General features: G+C 44.4%; 1 protein-coding gene across 1 annotated transcript; it reads right to left on the minus strand.

Annotated features, from left to right (window-relative positions):
- Nucleotides 1-104: 104 nt before the first annotated feature.
- PAX9 (paired box 9) lies at nt 105-19,471 on the minus strand. Its single transcript, XM_047796065.1, has 5 exons — nt 19,390-19,471; nt 15,103-15,480; nt 13,724-14,347; nt 10,653-10,795; nt 105-1,291 (listed from the first exon to the last, which is right to left on the minus strand). Exons 2-5 carry the CDS (start codon nt 15,104-15,106, stop codon nt 1,037-1,039), a joined length of 1,026 nt encoding a protein of 341 aa, XP_047652021.1. The 5' UTR covers nt 15,107-15,480; nt 19,390-19,471; the 3' UTR covers nt 105-1,036.
- Nucleotides 19,472-20,837: the final 1,366 nt, after the last annotated feature.

The raw sequence follows: 20,837 nt of genomic DNA on the forward strand, positions 1-20,837 counted from the left end.
AAGCCTTTCACATTAAACTTAAATTTCTAAGTGACTTCCTTTAGAGCCTTCTTGTTCAGTAATTTTCCACCCTCTTGTCTTTCTATGCTTGGCATGTGTTTTGTTTGATTGGGATACAAAATGGGAGACTGGCTTGTTTTATCTGCTTTGAGTCCTCTGCTGTAGAAAGAAAATGTCCTTCATGCGATGTTGAAGCCTTCACTGCATACACAAAATCTGGGGCAAGTCCAGGTCCAGGGGCCTGAGCAGCCCACCACCAAACAGAGACAAAGACGTTGCCAGAAAGTCACCTTTGCAAAAAGAAAGGAAAAAATAGACAGGGGCGGGGGCAGGGGATATCCCATGGAATGAAAACGCAAATGCACCATCCAGAGTCCATATTTACAAACTAATAGAAAATATAAACATTATTGTATTTGGAACCAATCAAAACACCAGGAGGAGCTAAATTCAGATATTGCTTCAGTTATACATGTATTTTCCAACAAAATAGGTCACCTATTAAAAATAAAGGATCACTCAAAAAGTGAGTTATTGATTGGTTTCCTAGTGATGGATTACAGCTTATTTTGTTAAGCTTTTTGATTAGAGGGTGTAGCATAACTTTTTTTCTATACATATTTTATTGATTTTGCAGAATCTCAACAATTGCACGTTTCAGAAGTTCAGGTTGATTTAGAATAAATATACACGTGTGGTTTTACCAAAGACTCGTTTTAAAAGTTCCTTAAGCCCTTTGAGGGGTGCAGGTTTCTTCACTACGTTAGAACAGTGTGTGGGCAACACAAATGTCTCATTCAATCCTTAACATTGCTTTTGTTTTCAAATCCTAAAGTCGTGTCAGGTTTTCTGTGAGAGAGAAGTTATGGCAAGAAATATTTAAGTGTCATCAGCACAAAGGATGTGAGTCCGTAAAGCCAGCTCTTGAGGCAGGAGGGTTGGAGGGCAGAGGGGTGGGATCCGAGACCAGGGAAGAGGGGGAGGGTGAGCAGAGAAGGGGGGACTCGGGTGCAGCTGCAGCAGACGGAATTTCCCATCAGAGTGCGGAAGCCGTGACAGAGTGGCTACCTTCTCGGGCTGCCTGCATTCCCTTGAACGCCAGCGACGCGGGAATGTCACAGTTGTGGGGGGAGAGTGGGGTGCCACTGGCATGTTGCCACCCATGTCCAGCAACATAACCAGAAGGAGCAGCACTGTAGGTCATGTAAGGCGACACTTGGGCCGGGGTGGGATAAGGAGCCATGCTGGATGCTGACACAAAACTGCTTACAGCTGGGAGACCATTTGGTGCCTAAGAGGAGTAGGAAAAGAGAAGAGGTGAGAATAATCACGTTATAGTGGTTGACATTTCACGAGCTCTTAGAGGCAGAATGTGAGTTCTGAGGAGGAACCAACAATATTCTGACTCTGCTTTCCAATTTTTAAAAAATAATTTGTCTATATTCTAAACGCATTCACAGTCTTGCTACTTAAAACATATTCGTTCCACAGAGGTTTTTTTAGGAGGCTACAAACAAAATTCAGTGTTTGCATTGCTGTTTGGCCTTATGGAAGGAAATGTAAAGTGAGGAAAGAATTAATGGTGACTAAATACTCTTAGAATCCATTTAGCTATCTTTCTGCCTTTGTTAACCTTGCCACACTTCAGTTTTGTTTGGCTCTTTTGTTGAGAAGGGCCTGGTTGGTGTAGCTTTCATTTCCAGTAAAGAAGGGCACAGAGTGTGGGCTGTCACTTTAGAAACTCAAAATGAGCATGACCTTTGTCAAATAAAACATGATGTCTATTTTTAGACATCTTAGACATCAAGTTGAAAATGCCTGTTGGACAAAGGACATGCAAAATCAGGGAGTTTGTCTAGTAAGTTTTTTTTTTTTTTTTAAATGAAAACGGGGGTGTTTTCTCCAGAGCTATTTTGTCAAAGAGGAAACTGTCTATCAGAATACTAAGGAATTGCATATGCATGGTTTTGAGGTTAGAAAACTTGCTTGCAAAGTTTTAGGGCCCTGTGATGTAAATTTTTAGGAGCCACATGGATAAATCTCTTTAAATGAATTTAAATGTAATATCTTAGTTTGCAAATAAGATGCAGCAACTCTGGCAGGCAAATCTGCCTAGAAGCCAGTGCTCTCTCGCATTCCAATAAATTATTGTTGGTATTGTTACTATTAACAACACCAAAACACCCTGATTTCTAATCCTGATTCTGTTGTGAATACTCAGCGCCTTTCTTCAAATAACTTAATTTTCTCTTCCTCAATTTCTTGTTTAGAAATAAAAGACATTCCTGTTTCCTAGTAGTGATATGAATAAATAAACATATCACCATACTTCCTAATGGAAGTATAATGTAAACAATAGAAATACTATTAGTAAAACAGATTTAATGCTTAGAGGTAAGAAAAGCAGACATATGTTAGATACTTTTTCCAATTCAGTTGCAATGAAGAAATTGTTTGCTAGTTTAATTCATTTGGTTATTATTTTCCTTTGCATGTCTATGAGAATGCAGGGGGTGGGGGGTCTCAAAAATTATTTTCTCAATTGGTAATGTATGGAGTTAGAATATATACATGGATGTGATTTAACACTGCTTGTGGATTTCCAACAAAACAAAAATAAAAGTAGTGTTAACTTTGTGTAGTTGGTCTACAAGAACACACACCTCATGTTCTTTGAGTGCTTGTTCTTTAAAAAATAGGGAAGGGGAAAGGAAACAGGTTTCCTAAACCTGTCCCAGGCCCAAGAAATTTCTGTCATATTTTGTCGAATAATAAACTGAATTATCATATTGATAAAATTGTAGCTCATTATAACCTATTGAGTTTATAATAATTACAAGATAATATATAATCAGTACAATGTTCAATTGAAATTAAAATGTTACAAAGGGTGATTCTGTATTTTTTAACAAAGAAGCCATTGCACATCACTGTTGAATATAAATGAAATCTTATCTTCTTTTTATAAAAGAATATAGATTAAGGAGTTTAACCATTTACCATAGGGCGATCAGCAAGTCCACATCCATGTGTTAAAAGAAGTTATCTCCTGTCTGAAGGATGCCCTGTGGCAAAGCATGCTGCTTCTCTCCGACCGTTAAAAGACATATACAGTTAAATCTCAAACTAGAGCATCTTTTCTGGTAAAAGATTCTTTCCTCTTTTAAAACCTGATCCTCATTCTTACATCCTCATTCTCTTTCTTTTTCTTCCCTTCCTTCCTAACTTCCTTTTTCAGCCGAATCCACAGAATATGGAAGTTCCCAGGCCAGGGATTGAATCCGAGTTCAGCTGCAGCTGCAGCAATGCCACGGCCCTGGGCTTTCCACAGCAACTGAACCACTTCAGTTGGATTATTAACCCACTGAGCCACAATCGAACTCCAACTCAATCTGTTTCTTAACTTCTACTTAAAAAAAAAAAATTCTTTCCCTCCTTTCTTATAGCTCATTAGAAAATGGCTCAGGAGTTCCTGTTGTGGCTCAGTGGTAATGAACCCAACTAGTATCCATGAGGACGAGAGTTTGATCCCTGGCCTCACTCATTGGGTTAAGGATCCTGTGTTGCAGCAAGCTGTGGTGTAGGTTGCAGACGCTGCTCAGATCCTGCATTGCTGTGGCTGTGGTGTGTGCCAGCAGCTGCAGCTCTGACTGGACCACTAGCGTGGGAATGTCCATATGCTGTGGGTGTGGCCCTAAAAAGACAAAGAAAGAAAGAAAATGGCTCAAAGGATACACACTTTAAAACTCTCAGCAGAGGTGTGTGAAGATAGAGAATTGTCAAATTGCAGAAGAAATTTAACATTGCATAGAGGTTATATTTTTGATCATTTTTATGTAGGATTTTCCCAATAACCTAAGAGAAATTAATTTGGAAAGGAATCATTCCAATTCAGTGTTCACATCCATATTTGGCCTCTTCCATTCTAGCATTAATTTTTTTATATATTGATGCTATTGTGCACCAAGAATCATAAAATAAGAATGTTAAGCCAAAAATTCCTTTAAATTTAATGAAAACTTTTGCTCACCATTTTACAAGCGCATAGACGATTTAATGTTATACAGAAACAATGTTCTAGTTAGCAAAAAAAAAAAATGTACTGGTGAGTTTTGTTTTTTATCACAGCTCATTTTTTCCTACCCATCCTTTTTTATTTATATTTTTTCTATCATTTAAAATTAACAGTTCTCTCTTCAAATACTGGCTTTATTGCCTTCCGTTTCCTCCCCTACACCCGTGCCTTTAGAACCATTGCTCCGTGATTTGACCCCTTTGCTTGGGGCTCTTCAGCTGTTCTGATGTAATATCTACAATGCCTTACATGGATCCACTTGTTTTTACCCAGAGATGTTCCCCTGAGAAGCTATTGGGCTCTCATTTTAGATAGTGCGCCTAAGGATTTGGGGGAATGCAAAACATGGGATTTAGGACCGTGTTACCTTAAGGTGCCTTTCCTACTCCATAACTATATTTGCTTGTCAAATGTGAAAAACACTAATAGTTCTTTCCCTGTTTGTCAATTTTCTCATACTTAAGCCATCAAACTTGTTTTTATGTTATTAGTCTTATTAATATTAAATATTTCAAAGTTACCTAAAATCTGCAATATATTTAGAGTCATTTCAGTGATTCAGACCCCTCTGTATTGCAGAGGGAGGGTGTAGAAAGGAAGATTGGGAAGGGAAACTCAGAAAGATTTGGCCTCCTCATCTTATAGAAAAAGGCAAAGCGAGGCTAAAGTGTTTGCTACAAAAAAAAAAAAAAAGATCTTTAAACAGTATATAAATAGCTCTTAGTTTTCCCCTAGCTTAAATTATGACCTAGATTTGGGGTGGAAATTTTTGTCTTAATTTCCCTTTTTACCTTTAAGGTTCGTATTTAGAAATTTAGAAAAAATGACATAGGCAAGATGAGGGAATTAACATTCTTTAACATGTACCTGCCACCTTCACCATTCATTCACTCTAGTGATTCAGTAAACACATCAATTTTCTCACTATTAATTTTGAAACATTACATTACTAAAAGATATAAATCTCTACCAGGTAAAGTAATTGTTATTTATGAAGCAATCACTGAAAAAGTAAGATTTTCCACCGCAAAGGAAAACAACTACAGGTAGCATTGATGTTTGTTTATTCTTTCCAGTAAAAGAGTACATGACTTAAACTTCCCAAATCTGTTTAATGTTTTCAGTGAAGGGCATGTAATTAATCTGAAAAGCTAGTTAGGCTGAGTAGAGACTACCAAATGTACACCATAAATATAGTGAGAGCAAACATGCTAAATTACTCTATTTAATTGGATTGTAAATATGATTTATAAATCAACCTACATATGGAATCCCCAGGGAAGAGTAAACAAATTTTCCAAATGAAACTCCAGCAATGGGCATGTAATGGAAATCTCATTTTTGAAAATGACTTTACCTAAAGATTCCATAAATAAAACCTCAATCCATCAACCCCTTTTTCATGTGGATCTTCCATGAAAGCCATGAGAATTGTCTCCTCTAAAGAACTGTCCAAGGGTCCTCCCTAAAGCAAACTATCTTCTACCTAATTTTGAAAATGAGATTTACTAATACAAAGTAAAATACCAAATTGCCTACTCTGAAAAAAAAGTCGCCTGCTTTGTTGAATGTTTTTAGAAAATGAGAGATTTTTATCCCACTGAGTTAAACAAAAGAGTCCAGGAAAAATACATAAGATGCAATGTAGTCTAGTTAAGGGTTATCACAAGAGTGAATAAAAGTATGAGTGTTCATTCCATTTGTTCTAGAATGTTAGAAACATAGATTGGCCAGCTTTAAAAAATATTTTAATGAATATGTTGAGAAGCTGTATTGGCAGAGAGCTAGAGTATAAACAGTTTGAGGACAGGGACTTGCCTTTAATCATCTCATAGCCCCGCAAAATAGGACACATCACAGGCATTTCATAGTCATTTCTATACTTAAGTTAGTGCAACCTTTTGCAAGCAAAAGATGTGATACTCTTGCTTTAAAAAAAAAAAAGGAAACAAAAACTGGCCACCTTTTATCACAGAACAAGCATGACACTTTAAGTAAGCAAAATGAGTGAAGCTGTTGAAAAAGTAAATAAAAGTTATAACCTAGCTATTTCATTATTTGATTTATGGGTCATTCCATTTATCTCCCCCCAAGCCCCAAAGAAAATGGAAATTCATTAGTATCCAAACACTTGTGACCACGAAAAAAACTGGTATGGCGAGGTTACAGGCTAGTCTTCAAATCCTGGGAATTGAAGAATATTCTCTCTTGAAGTAAATGCAAATAGCAGTGTTTAGTCTTCTATCCAGTTTTTCATCCATTCATCAGTTCTACCTGGTTCTCTCCTTATGATAAAGTGAGTTTACTTTGGTTTTATAATAAAGTAGTTTCAGCCACAAAGAGATGTGCTTCACCTAGAATTTCAGTCTCAATATCATAAGCAAGAAAAAGCTTCAGATCCAAAAATAAACAAGATTCTCTTTCTTTTTTGGTGAAATCATTTATCTGACTGTTGTTCTTACCTTTCTTAATTCACTATGCAATGAGCTAGTAAAACAAACCTGAAAAGCTGAAATGACGGTTATAAATATAGATTCAATATTCATCCAAAAGGATCTTATGTTTAGCTATCACATTGCAGATCTAAATGTCTCTAGGTAATGGAAAGCTTCTATTTAAAATGTTTTTATAAATTTTGTCTCCAAAATGTTAATGAAAACTGAGGTGGCCTTGAAAAAAATTTAAATCACTCTTTTTTGGCATTTTATATGACACACTTTACTGATACATAATCATTAATTGTTTTAAAACACTAATGGTTAAAAGCTAACCAGGTCAAAGAATATTTTTCATAATAACAGGAATTTCAAAGACTATTGGCATTTGCCTAAAATTACATTCTCCACAAAACTATAAATTATTTAACACAAAATTCACTTTATTTGATATGAAGAAAAACATAGGGCAACTTTATATTTTCACAATAATAGTATGTCTTCAAGGACAGCCAGTTTGTTAAATAATGCACCAGAAAGTTATATTCAGGATGCTGAAATACTACATTTTAAATACATTGTACAAATGAATGTTTCATAAGAACTCAGATTAATTTACATCTTCCCAAAGTAAACTTTTTCATATCTTGACTCTGAATTTTTTCTTAAGTTCAAGTATTTATAAACTATCCATTATCCATTCCTGATATCTCAATTTATAGCTAATTTTATATTAAATTTGCTGAGTTAATATTACACCACCCTAAAATGAAGACACTCAAAGTTTATAAATCTGCCATTCAGATTACTTTAGAGTACCAGATATGCAATTTTTTTCTGAAATAGCATGCCCAATTATAGGAAAAAAATTTAAGAACTCTACAACTATTGATAAATTGTTTAAACAGATGAGGCATTAATTTACTCAGTACCATGTAAAAGAGTAGATGTATTCCAACCTCATGTTTGTCTCTCTCTGTCTCTCTTTCTCTGTCTCAATATCTCTGTTTCGATCTCTCTCCATATATATACATGTATATGTATGTGTATATATAGAGAGATTAATATAAATATGTGTATATACAGAAATTAATATAAATATGTGTATATAGAGAGATATATAAATATATATTTACAAATATATACATCTGCCATGCAGTTGCATTCAAAAGAGGTTTTATACTTTCAGCAGAAAAGAACCAGCCATTAGGAACAAGAGAACAGCTTTGTTGACATTCAGGGTTAGATGAGATTAAAGAATTCTAGCCCAATATTAATGTGGGTTTAAAAAAAAAAAAACCTAAATAAATAAATATTCTTTTTCTTCCATCCTCAGAGGTAGACAATAAGGACTTCTGAATGGCACTATAACGTATCAGTTACAGTGTAATATTAATGTGTAAGGTAAGTTTGAATATTCTAAGTTAATGTTTTAAAAACAAGATAGATGTGTGTATAAGGTTCTTATTACTAGCAATTGGGAATCTTTCTTTGCAGTTTAAGCTGACAATAGAAACTCTAGGTTATGATAATCAATAGAACCTATGATCAGTTGTCAATTTATACTTTGGTAAAATTTACAGGTGTCTTTTGAGAAAGGATTGTGTCTAAGTCCTATGATCCTGAACCCTCAATTTCCTCCTTCATGTAATAAAATGAAACTGAGACCATATTATAATAGTGCACGAATCAGTAACAACTATAAATGCCCTAAAAGTATTATATGCAAAATTTTTGAGATTTTTTTTTTTTTGCAAAGACTTTCAATTTTTGTTCATAATACAAATAGAGAAAAGTCTTACCCAAGGCTAAACTTGGGTTGTAACACTGATAACACTTTGAAAAATGACTTTTAAAAAATAAAGCTACCAAGCTGCCCTTTGAATACTGGTAAGAGAAGTGTGTGTGTGACGCACACACAACATGCCTTACATTTGCATGTCTATGAGCCAGCTTTAATGTATAATATTACCCTCAAGGTAATTAATGTCTAAATTCCAATACTGCTCACAAGATAACATACTCTAAGTGTCTACTTAGCACATCTTCAGCATTAAGCACTATTTTGATAATTATAATAGAGTAGCTACTGATTTAATTATGCTTTAAAATGTTCAAGTTTTGATAATTTACATCATTAGTATTACCGTACTACATGGCAATGCAGAAGATTAGCATATTTCCAAGAACTTTCTTGGAAATATGAATGTCTTCTCTGCTGAAAAAACTTTTAACTTGTTCTCTTAAACATTTAGAACAATAAGCTGTTCACTTATTTATGTTACTCATAAATCTGACAATTTAGTGATTTGATATTCACTGTATAAAATGTCATGTTATTTTTAATAAAATATTCAGAATATAGAGAGCAGATTACTTGACACACTGTTCTATTTTTATTTTAAATTGACTAGTTTCATTTTGAAGTACATATATAAATTAACCATTTCTAAACAAGATTAAATACGAGGTCTGTAATTCAAGGGAGTAAAAATAAAAGTAATCATAAAGATTTTTGGATTATAATACTGCTTTATATATAAACCATGTTCATCAACTGTATGTGGAAATTAAAGGTTTTTTTTCCAACTTCATACTTTACAATGTTATTCCAGGAAATTATGATCTAGTAAACATAACCCATCACCTATTAAATGCTTGCTACTCTGTATACTAGGTGCTTTATAGACACTCTATGGTTTGTAACAAAATACCTTGACATTTTTTGACTATGGGCTCTCTGAACAAAGTTGCTTGTTTTTAGAAGTCAATCTCTAACCCTCATTTGTATCCACAGGTAATATTTAATGAACGGTTACTGTGTGCCACATGGTTGCATTACCTCATTGAAACTCAACATCTCTTGAAGTTGGGCCTATTATTTCTCTGTTTCATAGACGAAAAAACGGAGACTCTAAAAGGTTAAATAACTTGCTTCCGTGGCAATGTACACATCTCTTCTTTATGAATTACCTGCTTTTTTTTTTTTGTAGCAGATAATGACAAACTTTCCTATAATTTCTCTCTGGCATTCTTTACTGTAGAAAGGGATTCCGGAGAGGGATTTTCCTTGTTGCTATTTTCTGTGATGTTTGTCATGGGAGAGCTACTAATATGTATCGGATTCTGTTTTAACAAAATAAGGGAAGGAAAATGAAGTGGAAATGGAGTTTGTTAGAGAAAATAACGACTGAGGCTTTTTTTCCCCAAGTGACCCAAAGTTACGAGTTCCATTTCACTTAAAAAGCTGATTTTTACAGATAAGGAAACATTAAATGTTTTAAGATTTCAAAATAAAACGAAAACCGGGTCTTTTGAGGCTTAGATCTGGAGTTTGGTATGAATAACTTTGCAAACCTACGCAGGTCTGCTCAGAGAAACCTGCTCTAAGGTCTGGGTTTGTTGTTGTGAGGGTTTTTGAGAATTTAGAACTCCAAACTCCAGCCTGGTGATGAATTTAGACTCAAAATTCTTGGGCTTTTGTTGTTGTGGTTGCTTAGTTATTCTCAAGGGGGAAAAAAAAGAACACGGGTGTTTTAATTTTTCTTTTAGAGAGTCGGGGGAGGGACAGAGGGAAAGAAAAATTAAATGGTCCACAGCCGGTCCGTATAATTTGAGGTTTTCTCACTAACCTCCCTGGGGAGACTGCGCCCTGACCTTTCACCGGGAAGCGGCAACTTTACCAGGTCTCTCCGCCTGCTCGCTCCTCACTGTCGCGGGACCAGCCACGCGCGCCTCTTATCGCGGAGCCGCGGCGCCGACCGTCCGCACGGGAGGAGCCGCAGGGCCGCGCCCTCGGGCGTGCGGGCCGCTCGCGCCGCGCGCAGCTGGGGAGCCCATCGCCGCTTGCCCGCCCCTCGGAGCCGCCTTCCCGGGTAAGTGCGGGGCCCGACGCAAGCCGCCGAATGGGCTTTAGGCGCGGCCTCCCCGCGCCTCCGGAGCCAAATAGGCCCGGACGCATTTCCAGGGCAGCGCTTCGGGCAACCGCCGCTCCGGGGCCCGGCCGGGGGTCGAGGCCTCAGCCCCGTCACCTTGGCGTCAGGCTCGTGGCCGCCAGGGGTAGTCGGCCTGGCGCCCGGGGCCTGCGTCGCCCAGACCCCCGCCGCCACGCGGCCCACCCGGCGGGGCCCTCGCCTGCTCACCTGAGCGTACTTGGCTTCTTGCTCCAAGGCCCCCTTCTCCAGCCCGTTCACCGCGTGCGGGGCGGCGGCCGGGAAGTTGCTGCGGCCCAGGCTGCTCCACTCCTCCACCTTGGGGCTGTGGTACGGGGAGCTGTCGCTCACGCCTGGGGAGGAGGAGAGGGCATCAGGCCCGAGGGCCAACTGCGCGCCCCCTCCTGAGACCCGCTCCGGAACCCCCACCCGCGAGCGCGAGGCCTGCGACCTCGGTCGGCCCCCTGCCCTCGGCCTCCCGGGGGCGCGGGCCCGGTCTCTCCCGCTGGCAGCCCAGGGCCGGCGAAGGTGACCCTCCTCGGAGTAGGCCTCTCCCAGCTCTCGCCCCTAGGCCGCAGGAAGATACTTTTTTTTTCTTTTTCGGGCCGGCCTTTGGTTTCTTCTTCCCATCCTCTCTCCCCGGGGAAAACGAATGGAAGGAACCCGAGAGTTTTCCCCAACTTTTCACAAATCGGGGAAAGAACCCGTGAAACTGGATGCGCCATTCTCCCCAGTCCTAACCCAGGGTCCCAATCCTAACCCAGGATCCACTGGGGGTTGACAAAAATCTCAAATTGGTGCGTGCGGACTGAAAAGGGAGAGAAGGTCGCTCTAGCCTAACTGAGCCCGTGCTGGCTCTCAGAGGCATCCAGAAGAGTGCTCACTGTGCCTCGGGGATCTAGTACTTTTGTCAACAGACGAACAAAAGACCTGCAAAGTCCTTTGCAAACAAATAACTAAAGGATGCCCACATGCAAAACATAGGTGTGTAGGTCTCTGCCTCCTGTGTGCGTCTACCGTGTGTGACTACCCTTGATGCTCCATCTCTGCACATTAAATACTTGAGGTTATGTGCATATGACTCGAAAAATAAATACTACAATTACCACTGTAAATGCCACCAGTGTTAGTGATGAGGTTATATAGTTTTTCTTTTTCAATGCAATAAAAGTTTAAGAAAATGATAGTAGAATTACATATTTTGGAAAAGAAGTAAAGCCATCAGCTCTCCTTTATGTTCTTAGCAGAGATGCAAAGACAATTATATTGTGTAAACTGATTACCTAAAAGTATGCATACTGAATCATTGGCATCTTTAAGTGAGCAAGTACATTTTAAAAGAGAGGATATTTGAAGACTATGAGCAGGTTGTCTTTGGAACCTGTGGGTGAGAACTGAAGTTTAACAAAGCTACTACAACTTGATTTTAAATACTTCCATCTAACACAGTGCTTCAAAGGGGCAGTCATTTTGTAGAAATGATCATTTATGGAAAGAATCATCTTATATTCACAATTTTTGTCAGAAAACAGGTTGTTTAGAGCTGGCATCTAGAATCAACAACATGTAGAACGAAGAGTTGCTCCTCTCCATGATCTAATACCTTTTCAGCTGACATTTGGTCTGATTGTAGGATCCCTAGGGAGGAAAAGTTTTCTTTTCAAGTCTGTCAGTCTTTTTTCACTCTGCCTCCCCCTCTCCAAAGAATTAGATTGTGTTCCAGTTTGCACCAGGAAACTGTGCCTTGGCCCAGAATTGCCAATCTCTCCTTGCCTTCCCAGACAAAAGGCAATTGGTGGGCACAAGCCTGAAGTTATCTTAAGAAATTGAGATCCCCCTGCGTGCCCCCATTTCTGCTGATCTCACACTTTCCCATGAACAGGGGCTTCCTCTAAATGTCAGTGAGGTCAGTTTATCCTATAAATCAAGGGCAAACTCGCCAACTAAAGCTCCAACCAGCTCCAAATAAGACAAAACTGAGCTCCTATAAGGATCTTGTAAATTCAGTCAAAAAACAAGAAGATGACAAATAAGGATTATGCTTTAATTATCTTAAAAGATGATTGTGCCAATGATTAAAGACACTATTTCCCCTTTTTCTATTTAATTGTTCCTCTGCTCATTTTAAGCTTTTGGCAGAGAAATTAAGGAGGTAGGCTCTTTATCTCCGCATTATTTAATTTCTGCATCTAGGGCAATTTGACTTTATTTTCTCCCTACAAAGAAATAAGTTAACGCTGTTTTTTGTTTTGTTCTGTTCTGTTTTAACAGTGCAGTAAAAGAAAACAAACTCAGGTCTCCTGCGGAAGCTCCGACTGAACAGAAGGACTAAGGGAATGGTTCTTAGCCGGCAGAAAAGACACTCATGACACTGCAAGGTCAAGGGTGAGAAAGGAAAGGAACAGTGGGGTGTCACTGCTGAAAACGTTCAGAAACTAGATGTCCACTCATGTTTCTGGGACCTGGGGGACTCTAAAGGGAAGCAGCAGGCATGGGTAAAACGGGAAAGGAGAATTGAGGACAGCATGGAGTCACTGTGCATTTTCCCTCCATCACAGCGGTGGTTAGTGCCACTTTCTAATAGAAATATATATATATATATATGAAGGTAAAATGTGTCGGGTGAGGGGAGGAGGGGAGAGAGAAATAAAGCAGAAAATTAGTCCCAGAATGAGCGATGCAGTAACCTTAAGTTACTAGTAGTAACTTTGGAACCTCCGTTTCCGAGGAAAATGAAGTGAAGCATAAGAATGAAACCAATTAGGTGACATTTGAACTTCCTGCCTGAGCAAATTTGGTCTGATTACCAGAATCCAAGAAGAATACTGCAATTTCCACAGGGTGCCCGACTTCTCGAAGCCCATCAGATCCCCAAACAAGCTGCCCAAAGCAGTGTCTGCAGCCGGCAGCCCCACGACCGCTCGGGCCTCCCGGGCTGCGCCCCAAGTCCAGCGGTCTCGCTCTCCAAGCGAGAGAGCGCCGGTCTGAGGCTACCGCAGCGAGAGAGGCGGGGGAGGGTGGAAAATGCGAACCATGTGTTAGGGATGGAGGGATGTTATGGGTCTGGTAGTTTGAGATGAGGCAGGAGACTGTGTGTGGCAAGGAAACGAAGGGCATGAATTTCACATTAATGAGATCAGGTCACCCTCTCGGAAGACTCCTTACATTTCCAAAGGAAAAAGCCTCAGGTGGTGAGATAGACGTGGCCCCAAATATAAAGACCCTAGAGAGGGTGAGGAGGGAGGCTCAGCACATCCACACATCAGGCCCCTGAGCCTTACCTTGGTCGGTGATGGAGCGAATACCTAGGATGTCGGTGACGGAGTGGGAGGAGGGCCAGGTGCGCGGCATGGCCACTGACCCTGGGATGGCGGGCACCCCGGGCGGAGTGGGCACCTTAGCGGCCGCTGAGATGGGGCTGGGGTACGAATAGATGTGGTTATAGGGCAGCGCCGGCTGCGGTGCCGGCTGGTGCTGTTTGTATGAGTCGTAATGGCCCTGTTGGGCCAAGTTGCCGATCTTGTTGCGCAGGATGCGGCTGATGGAGCTCACCGAGGGCACATTGTACTTGTCACACACTCCATCCGCCAGCAGGCGGTCCCGTATTTCCCAGGCGAAGATGCCGGGATCCCTCTGCTTGTAGGTCCGGATGTGCTTCACCACGGTGGGGGTGGTGACCCGAGGCTTGCTACCCCCGATGGCTCCTGGCAAGATTGAGCCTGTCTCATTGTAGCGCGCCAGGATCTTGCTGACGCAGCCGTGCGAGACCCGTAGCTGGCGGCTGATGTCACATGGTCTGATGCCCAGTTGGGCCAGTTCCACTATGCGAAGCCGGATGGCGTTGGGCAGCGGCCTCCCGTTCACGAATACTCCTCCGAGCTGGTTCACCTCCCCAAAGGCTGGCTCTGCAAAACGAACACAGGCGCGTAGGGACGCGCACCCGCTGTTTGGGACAGCTGCTTGCTGCTTGGGCTCCGCGCGCGTCTGGGGGCAAGGCGGATGCACCGCCTAGGACTAAGGACCCGGGCTTTCCCCAAACCATAGGATCTCCGAGCCTTGAGGAACGGCCTCAAATTCCCGTGGTCCAGGTAAACCCTCCTCCCTCATTCTGGTGGTGCCTGCGGCGGCTATAAACGAATAAAATGGTGAGACAAGAGCCTCTCCGAGTGTTCAAAAGTCTCCGAAGCAGGCGGGAAATAGGTCTTGACGCCTGTAATAGGCTCCTTCTCGCCTACTCAGCTTTAAAGTCCTGGGGCCGCTCGCCCTTGATCCCCAGCGCCCCGCCTTGGGACCTGCGCAATTAGACAAGATCTAGTCTTTTTTTCTGGTTGGGTTTTTTTGTTTGGTTGTTTTCTGCGTGTCTGCCTGTGTGTAAAACAAAATTTGGTCCGCCACTGGCGCTGCGGGGTTTGCTGATGCCATGGCTCCCTCCTCTTGAAATCAGAAAATGGCATCAAAAGCAGCACCCCAGTAGCCATCGTTCAGAAGGAACTGCTGTGCGCCGCTGACCCTTAGAGTGTTCCTACAACTTGTAGGAACATGAACAAAGTCAATAAGGAGAATGTAAGCGCTCTGTGCTGCGTGCCCTCCCTCCCTCCCTCGCCCGCTTGCTCCCTCCCTCCCTTCCAGGCTCTGTCAAGCGTCCCCCGCCACCACTCACCCATTGCTCCGAGCAGTACACCAACCGGGCCCAAGCTCCACACTCCCAGAAAGAAACTTTTCTCGTGGCCTCAGTGGCCCGGCCTGTCGTTGCCTCCGCTTCTCCCCGGGAGGAGGCGGCGAGAGTGCAAAAGGAAGGAGTAAAAGGAAGTCTGTGCTCCGCTGAAAGAGGCTTGAGTTCTGCATTTCAATCTAAGCAGCAACGTGGGCTGGGCTGAACGGGCCGGGCGGCTCCGTCTATCACTCACTAGGGACACGCCCCCCAAAGAGGCGGGCCCGAGAGGAAGCTGCGTGGTGATTGGTGTAGTCTGCTGAATGACAGCACAGTCTGGGAAAGTCCTTCCGCTGTCTCTTTCAATCGTGCTCTGCACCTGGGTGACTAAATGCAACGAAAAAGGGTGTTTGACACCTTCCCAGGGGCAGCGCAAACAGACAGCAAAATCAAGCTGTTAAATGCTGAATAAGCAAATGAAAGCATTTGGTCTGAATATGAGAGACTCCAAAGGGGAAGGGACTGAGAAGACTTCTTTGGGTGAAATACAGACATCTCAGAATTTAAGTTAAAACTCTAGATGGAAGGTGAGCGCCACCGTCATTGGTGGTGGTGAGGGTTCTTAGAATAAATAGCCTGCCGTGCAAGCCTCGCTAGGCTGTCAGGAGAAGGTGGCTGTCCCCAGCGGACACTACCACACTCCAGCTTACTGGTGGCCAGCGGGTAGGTGTGAGAAGGTAGGCTCGTGGGAGAAAGGAGGAGAAATAAGGAAAGTCAAGCCAGAGATGGAGGCCGTTGTTACCCAGGGTGGGGATGGGGGAACACTGGACCCTTCCCCACCCGTTGACTCCTCATAGCTGTCTCTAGGGAGTTCATCCAGGAGCTGCGGGGGAGGCGAAGAGGGCGGGTCAAACCATAGCCTAGGTTCCAAGCAGGAATGGCTAAAGCAAGGCATAGCCAATGTCGACCAATTGCAAGTGCACGTGGCACCCTCTGCAGAGGCCATTGCAGTGCTGTGCCCAGCCGTGTTGCTGGTCCAATGGCCCTTTGCGCCAACATTCGCTGCTTTACCCCAGCAGTAAGCCACTGTAAAGGGCTTTTGTTTAAATATGAAAGACTTGATTCCAGGAAGGTGAGTACCTAACTTGCACATTATTATATTCCATTCTTGTGTCTTCTGACTAGCTGCCAGAGGCCCTGTTGTTCAGCCAACTTCTGAATTTTCACCTTCATTCACCCTAAGTCTAATCTTAAGCAAACAGTATTCTTTTGGGTGGTCAGTTATTCACAGTTTGAGTATGGGTTGTAGAGAATGCTAATTAGAATTAAAAGCAAGATGGAAAACATTTTTAATGAAATTGGGAGTTTGTACTGCTTCAGGCTGAGGATACTGCTGCTGCTACTTCACCTTCATAACGTTAGCACCTTCTTATGCACACAGGTTTTGGCCTGATTGTCCTGAAATCCCAAGGTATATGTGGCTCTAGTCTGCACATAGGAAAGCTTACTGGGCCCAGATACGAGGCCAGTAAATGACTAGAGCCCAGGGAAAACTCATGATCAGCTCTGCTTTTTGAAAACAACAGATCCTCACACTTCAGTGGTGGAGGGAGCACTCTAAATTTACATGTATGAAGGATTTGAAAGATAAAGGAATGATGAAGTCAAACACCCTTAAGTCTTCACAATCAGATTCTTATGGCAAGGCCCGCAACTAAAAATACTTGAATTTGTCTGCCTTTGTTGTTGTTATTGTTGTTTCAGTCACTTAAAATCTTGGTTTGACTTGACAGTGATTTCACCCAGGTCTGACTCCCCATACCTGTTGCGTGGCACCATGCGGAGCTTTATTGGAGGTCCTTTGGGAAACACAGATTTTAAAAGCAGCAGCTCCTTGGGGCGGAGGTGCAACTTAGTTGAGACTGCGATATCCGAGGGGAGCATACGATCTCTCTTTAGGCTTGTGCGAAGAAATGAACATGCTGGGTATCTTTATCAAGGCTCCCCCTGGCCTCTCCTCCCCCTCACTGATACATCCTGAGTAGTGACCCCTGTATGGACTCGGTGCCCAGCTCTTGGGTGCCCAGTGAATGCTTCCTGGACTCTGAGGACTGCGATGTTACTAAAAGGTTATTCACTTTCTGACTGGTAAGACCCAGTGCATCACTGTGGGTCTGTGTGCTCTGTGAAGGCTCTAGCACTTTTACAGTACCAGCCTGAAGTGATCCAGAGACTCCTATTGTTTAGAGCTCTGGCTAGGTGGACCTAACTCCTTCAGCTGCCTCACATTTCTCACACGGGGCTGGAACAGATCCTCTGCTGCCTCTCCATTTCCACCTGTGGTCGCTCGTGCGGTCTTAGCTGCGGTGGAGCCTCTGCTCTGTGCCTCTCTGAGCCCAGCAAGCACTCAGTATGCTGGCCGATGCAGATGTTCAGCACTCTCAGCCCAGCTCATTCGCTGTTTAGGGATGCTAAGCATGGGGCGGCAATTTGAAGCGGGAGCTCCGGGATGAAGAGAAGTCAAAGCTTCAGGGGACAGAGGTGCCCAACCCTAGGAGAATGGGCTAAGGCAGAATCCTCCCAGGGATGCACACAGTGCTGTGGCCAGGTAGCCAGGAGCCCAGAGACCAGTGTGCTGGTGACCTGATGAGAACCGAGTGACCTAATGGAGGGAAAGAGGAATTGGTGGGGAGAAAGGAAGGAGGGAGGAAGGAAGGGAGGGAGATTGAAACTGACTAAAACTGTGAGGACCAGTAAACCGCTACCCACAGTGGGCGTAGGGATTCAGAGAAAAAGCAAGGGTCAGTTGAGGTCAGCGCCCCCTGGTTACTGCCCCCTCTGAACCCAGGAGATCACACAGAGATCGGAAGTATTTCCACTAAAGAAATTTAAGACCCAAACCACAACACAACCAGTAAGGCCTGCAGTTGACACAGGCCCAGGAGAAGTCAAAAGCCCTTCTTAGGGTGCTGTCTGGGCCTCCTCTGAGGAGGGACCCATTCCCTGGGTAAATATTTACTCAGTAGGGGACTGGAAGCTGATGGAGCGGGAGGGTGTGAAGGAGTGGGCTAGACCGGGTGGAGAAAAATCCATGCGTTAGCCACTGGCGAGGACAGAAGTGTACCAGAGGGGAGCGGCGCCCAGGGATTCCCGAGGCTGCCAGGCTCAGGCACGCGGCTGGGAATTTTAGCTCGCAGTGCACCTTTTTGGTCGGACTCCTGCCCTGCCCCGCGAGCCCAGGCCAGATGCTGTAAAGTTTTCATAAATCTGTCAGCGGTCCTGGTGCCGCTGGCAGTCACCTGCGGCGCTCCACTCCGGGCACCCGCGGGGTCTGAGGAGAGATGCGGAGAAGGAACAGGAATCTAGCTCCTTGCGAGGCCGCCCTCGTGTGGCCTGGCAGACGGCTCCCGGGGGCTGCCAAGGTCGGATCTGGGCGCAACAGGCTGTACACAAAGTGGGAAGCCCGCTGCTCTCTAAACCGGACTCGCGCCTTGGACCGCTGCGCTGGGTGTCTGCTTCCCTCATCCTGCAGGTCAGGGGGAAGTGCTATTGTATGGCCAGAGAGGGGCTTGTGTATGCGCGCGAGAGGGTTCTTGCTGTTCCCAGACGCATTTAGAATGACCAGAGGTGGCCGAGGAGAATATTAAGCAGATCCCTCCAAATTTTGCCACCACCACCACCACCGCCACCTCCACCCCGCGGTCGAAAAAAGACAGGATCGTGAGGCTCCCGACCGCACCAGTCTCGCGCCCTGGCCGCAGACACTTCTGGGAATCTAGAGCAGCCAGAGTCTGAGCTCCAAGACACATTTTCAGAGGACAGTGACTTTTTCCAGTCATCTGAGGGAAAACGCGATAGAGGCAAGCCTTCCGATCAGGTTCTCCCACGGGAGCGCCTCTTCCAGGGTAGGCGAAAGATTGCGCGCGGCGTGGAGAGAATAAGGCGCCGGACTTCATTCCTCTCTAAACTACGCTGCCAAAGTTTCAAACCCGGATCGGCCCAATACTACATTCTGGCTTGGTAGGGTCAGCGACTACCCCTCCACCACTCGTCCTCCCAGCTTCTTCTGCCGCACGCGGCAGCCTGAAGTGTACAGGTGTCTAAAGAGAGGTCCACCATGAGCTGAGGGATGGACCCAACCTATGCATGGAGCCGCGACTGGGGTCAGAAGCTGCTAGAGAGAAGAAAGAGCCAGAGGGTGAGAAAGAGACAGCCAGAACGGGCCTTCAGCCCCAACCAGGCCAGGGTGGTGGTGATGATGGAAGGGGTGCGGGGGTGGGGTGGCCAGACACTGACCTTGACAGCCTGGAATTCGCCGAGCTGCGGACTGCGGACACAGCGGGATGCACCAACCCAAGAAGAGACCACTAGGGCCCCCAAGAGGAACCTGGAAAATTCTCCGAAAGTCGCTAATGCCTTCCCACGTCCTCTCTTCCCTTCGGCTGATGGTGCCCACGATTCAAGACCCTTTCCCCAGAGGGCAGCAGCCCACGGGGTCTGGCCAGAGCGCGGAAGTCCCGCTGCTGGCCATGGGATCGGCCCTGGGGCTGCGAGCGGTCCTCACTCTCTTTCTCCTTCCGAGGGCAGGGGAGGGGCTTGTTGCTGCCTGAAACCCGCTTTTAATTCTCCGCCTGCCTGTTTCCGATCACCCGGGGTTGGTTTTTCTGTTTGCACACTCCTTCTGTTACAATAAAAACAATCGACATTTCTTTTCAGTTTCCCCATATTAGCGTCACTCAGTAATTGTTCTCCACCCCCTCCCCCCCGCTTTGAAGGCAAGCAGGATTGCTGGTACCCTCACATTGGAAGGTTCCCGAGTATATAAGCAAATCTTCCCTAAAGACTTTAAAGTAAAAACAAATAACGGCCCGGGAAATTGCTGTGACCCTAACGTCACTTTCTGAATGCAAATTACACTCATTTTTCAGTTTTCAACAGCGGAATTGCTTTCAGGAGGTCGGCGCGGAACCCCATGTGATATGATTATATTTGTTTATTAAAAATCCACAAATGAAAGAGAATATATTTTTAGGGCAAGGGGCAAAACTCTTGGCTTCAGAACAAGTGGAATCAAGGATCAATCCTGCTGGGGCAGGGGCAGGGGGGATGGGGCAGTGAGGACCCCTGCAGGGACGCTGGGCTGAGCGTCCATCAAAAGGGAGGGCGGACTTCGACCTGCTTGGTTCGAAACACCCCTGCCTGTGGTCACTCTACAACCTTGAGCTGCCCGTGACTCAAGAGAATTGCAGCTGCATGTGGGAAAAGAGGGCTTTGGAGTTCTTAAAGACCCTGCCCTCAGGTTCCGTGTGAGGGCAGTGAGGCTGCATCCTACTGAAGACCCGAATGGCCTAAAGGCTTCTAGAAAAGATAAAGAACCAGGCCACCCCCTTTAGCCTAGTTTCGGGTCTTAAGCAAGGCAAACCTTTCTAGCCCCCCATTTGGATCCAGGTTCTGTTGAGTGCAGCTTGATTGAAATTGCCTGTAGGCTTCAAGGGGCCTGAATCAACCTGCGGGCAGGAGTCTTGGTGGTAAAAGCCGGTGTTCCTCTGGTTTTCAGTGACGCAGAGAACCAGGGCTCACTCACTTCTTCGTCCTCTCGGGTTGTAGATGGCACGGTGTCCCCGCGAATCGCCCCGGGTATTGCGCAGCTCCGCGTGTCCTCGCACGTGGGCACTGGACAGGGTGGTGGGACACCCGGCGCGGTGTGGTCGAAGCTCAAGATTTCCAACCTGTCGCTTTTTCCG

Source organism: Phacochoerus africanus, chromosome 9 (assembly GCF_016906955.1).
Source record: "Phacochoerus africanus isolate WHEZ1 chromosome 9, ROS_Pafr_v1, whole genome shotgun sequence".
NCBI classification, from domain to species: domain Eukaryota; kingdom Metazoa; phylum Chordata; class Mammalia; order Artiodactyla; family Suidae; genus Phacochoerus; species Phacochoerus africanus.

Excerpts from the sequence above, each read along its gene's own strand:
- PAX9 (XM_047796065.1), bottom strand. Across the intron at positions 10,796-13,723 it reads TCGCTCCATCACCGACCAAG|GCGTGAGCGACAGCTCCCCG; the intron begins GTAAGGCTCAGG and ends CCTCCTCCCCAG. Across the intron at positions 1,292-10,652 it reads AAGAAGCCAAGTACGCTCAG|GCACCAAATGGTCTCCCAGC; the intron begins GTGAGCAGGCGA and ends TACTCCTCTTAG.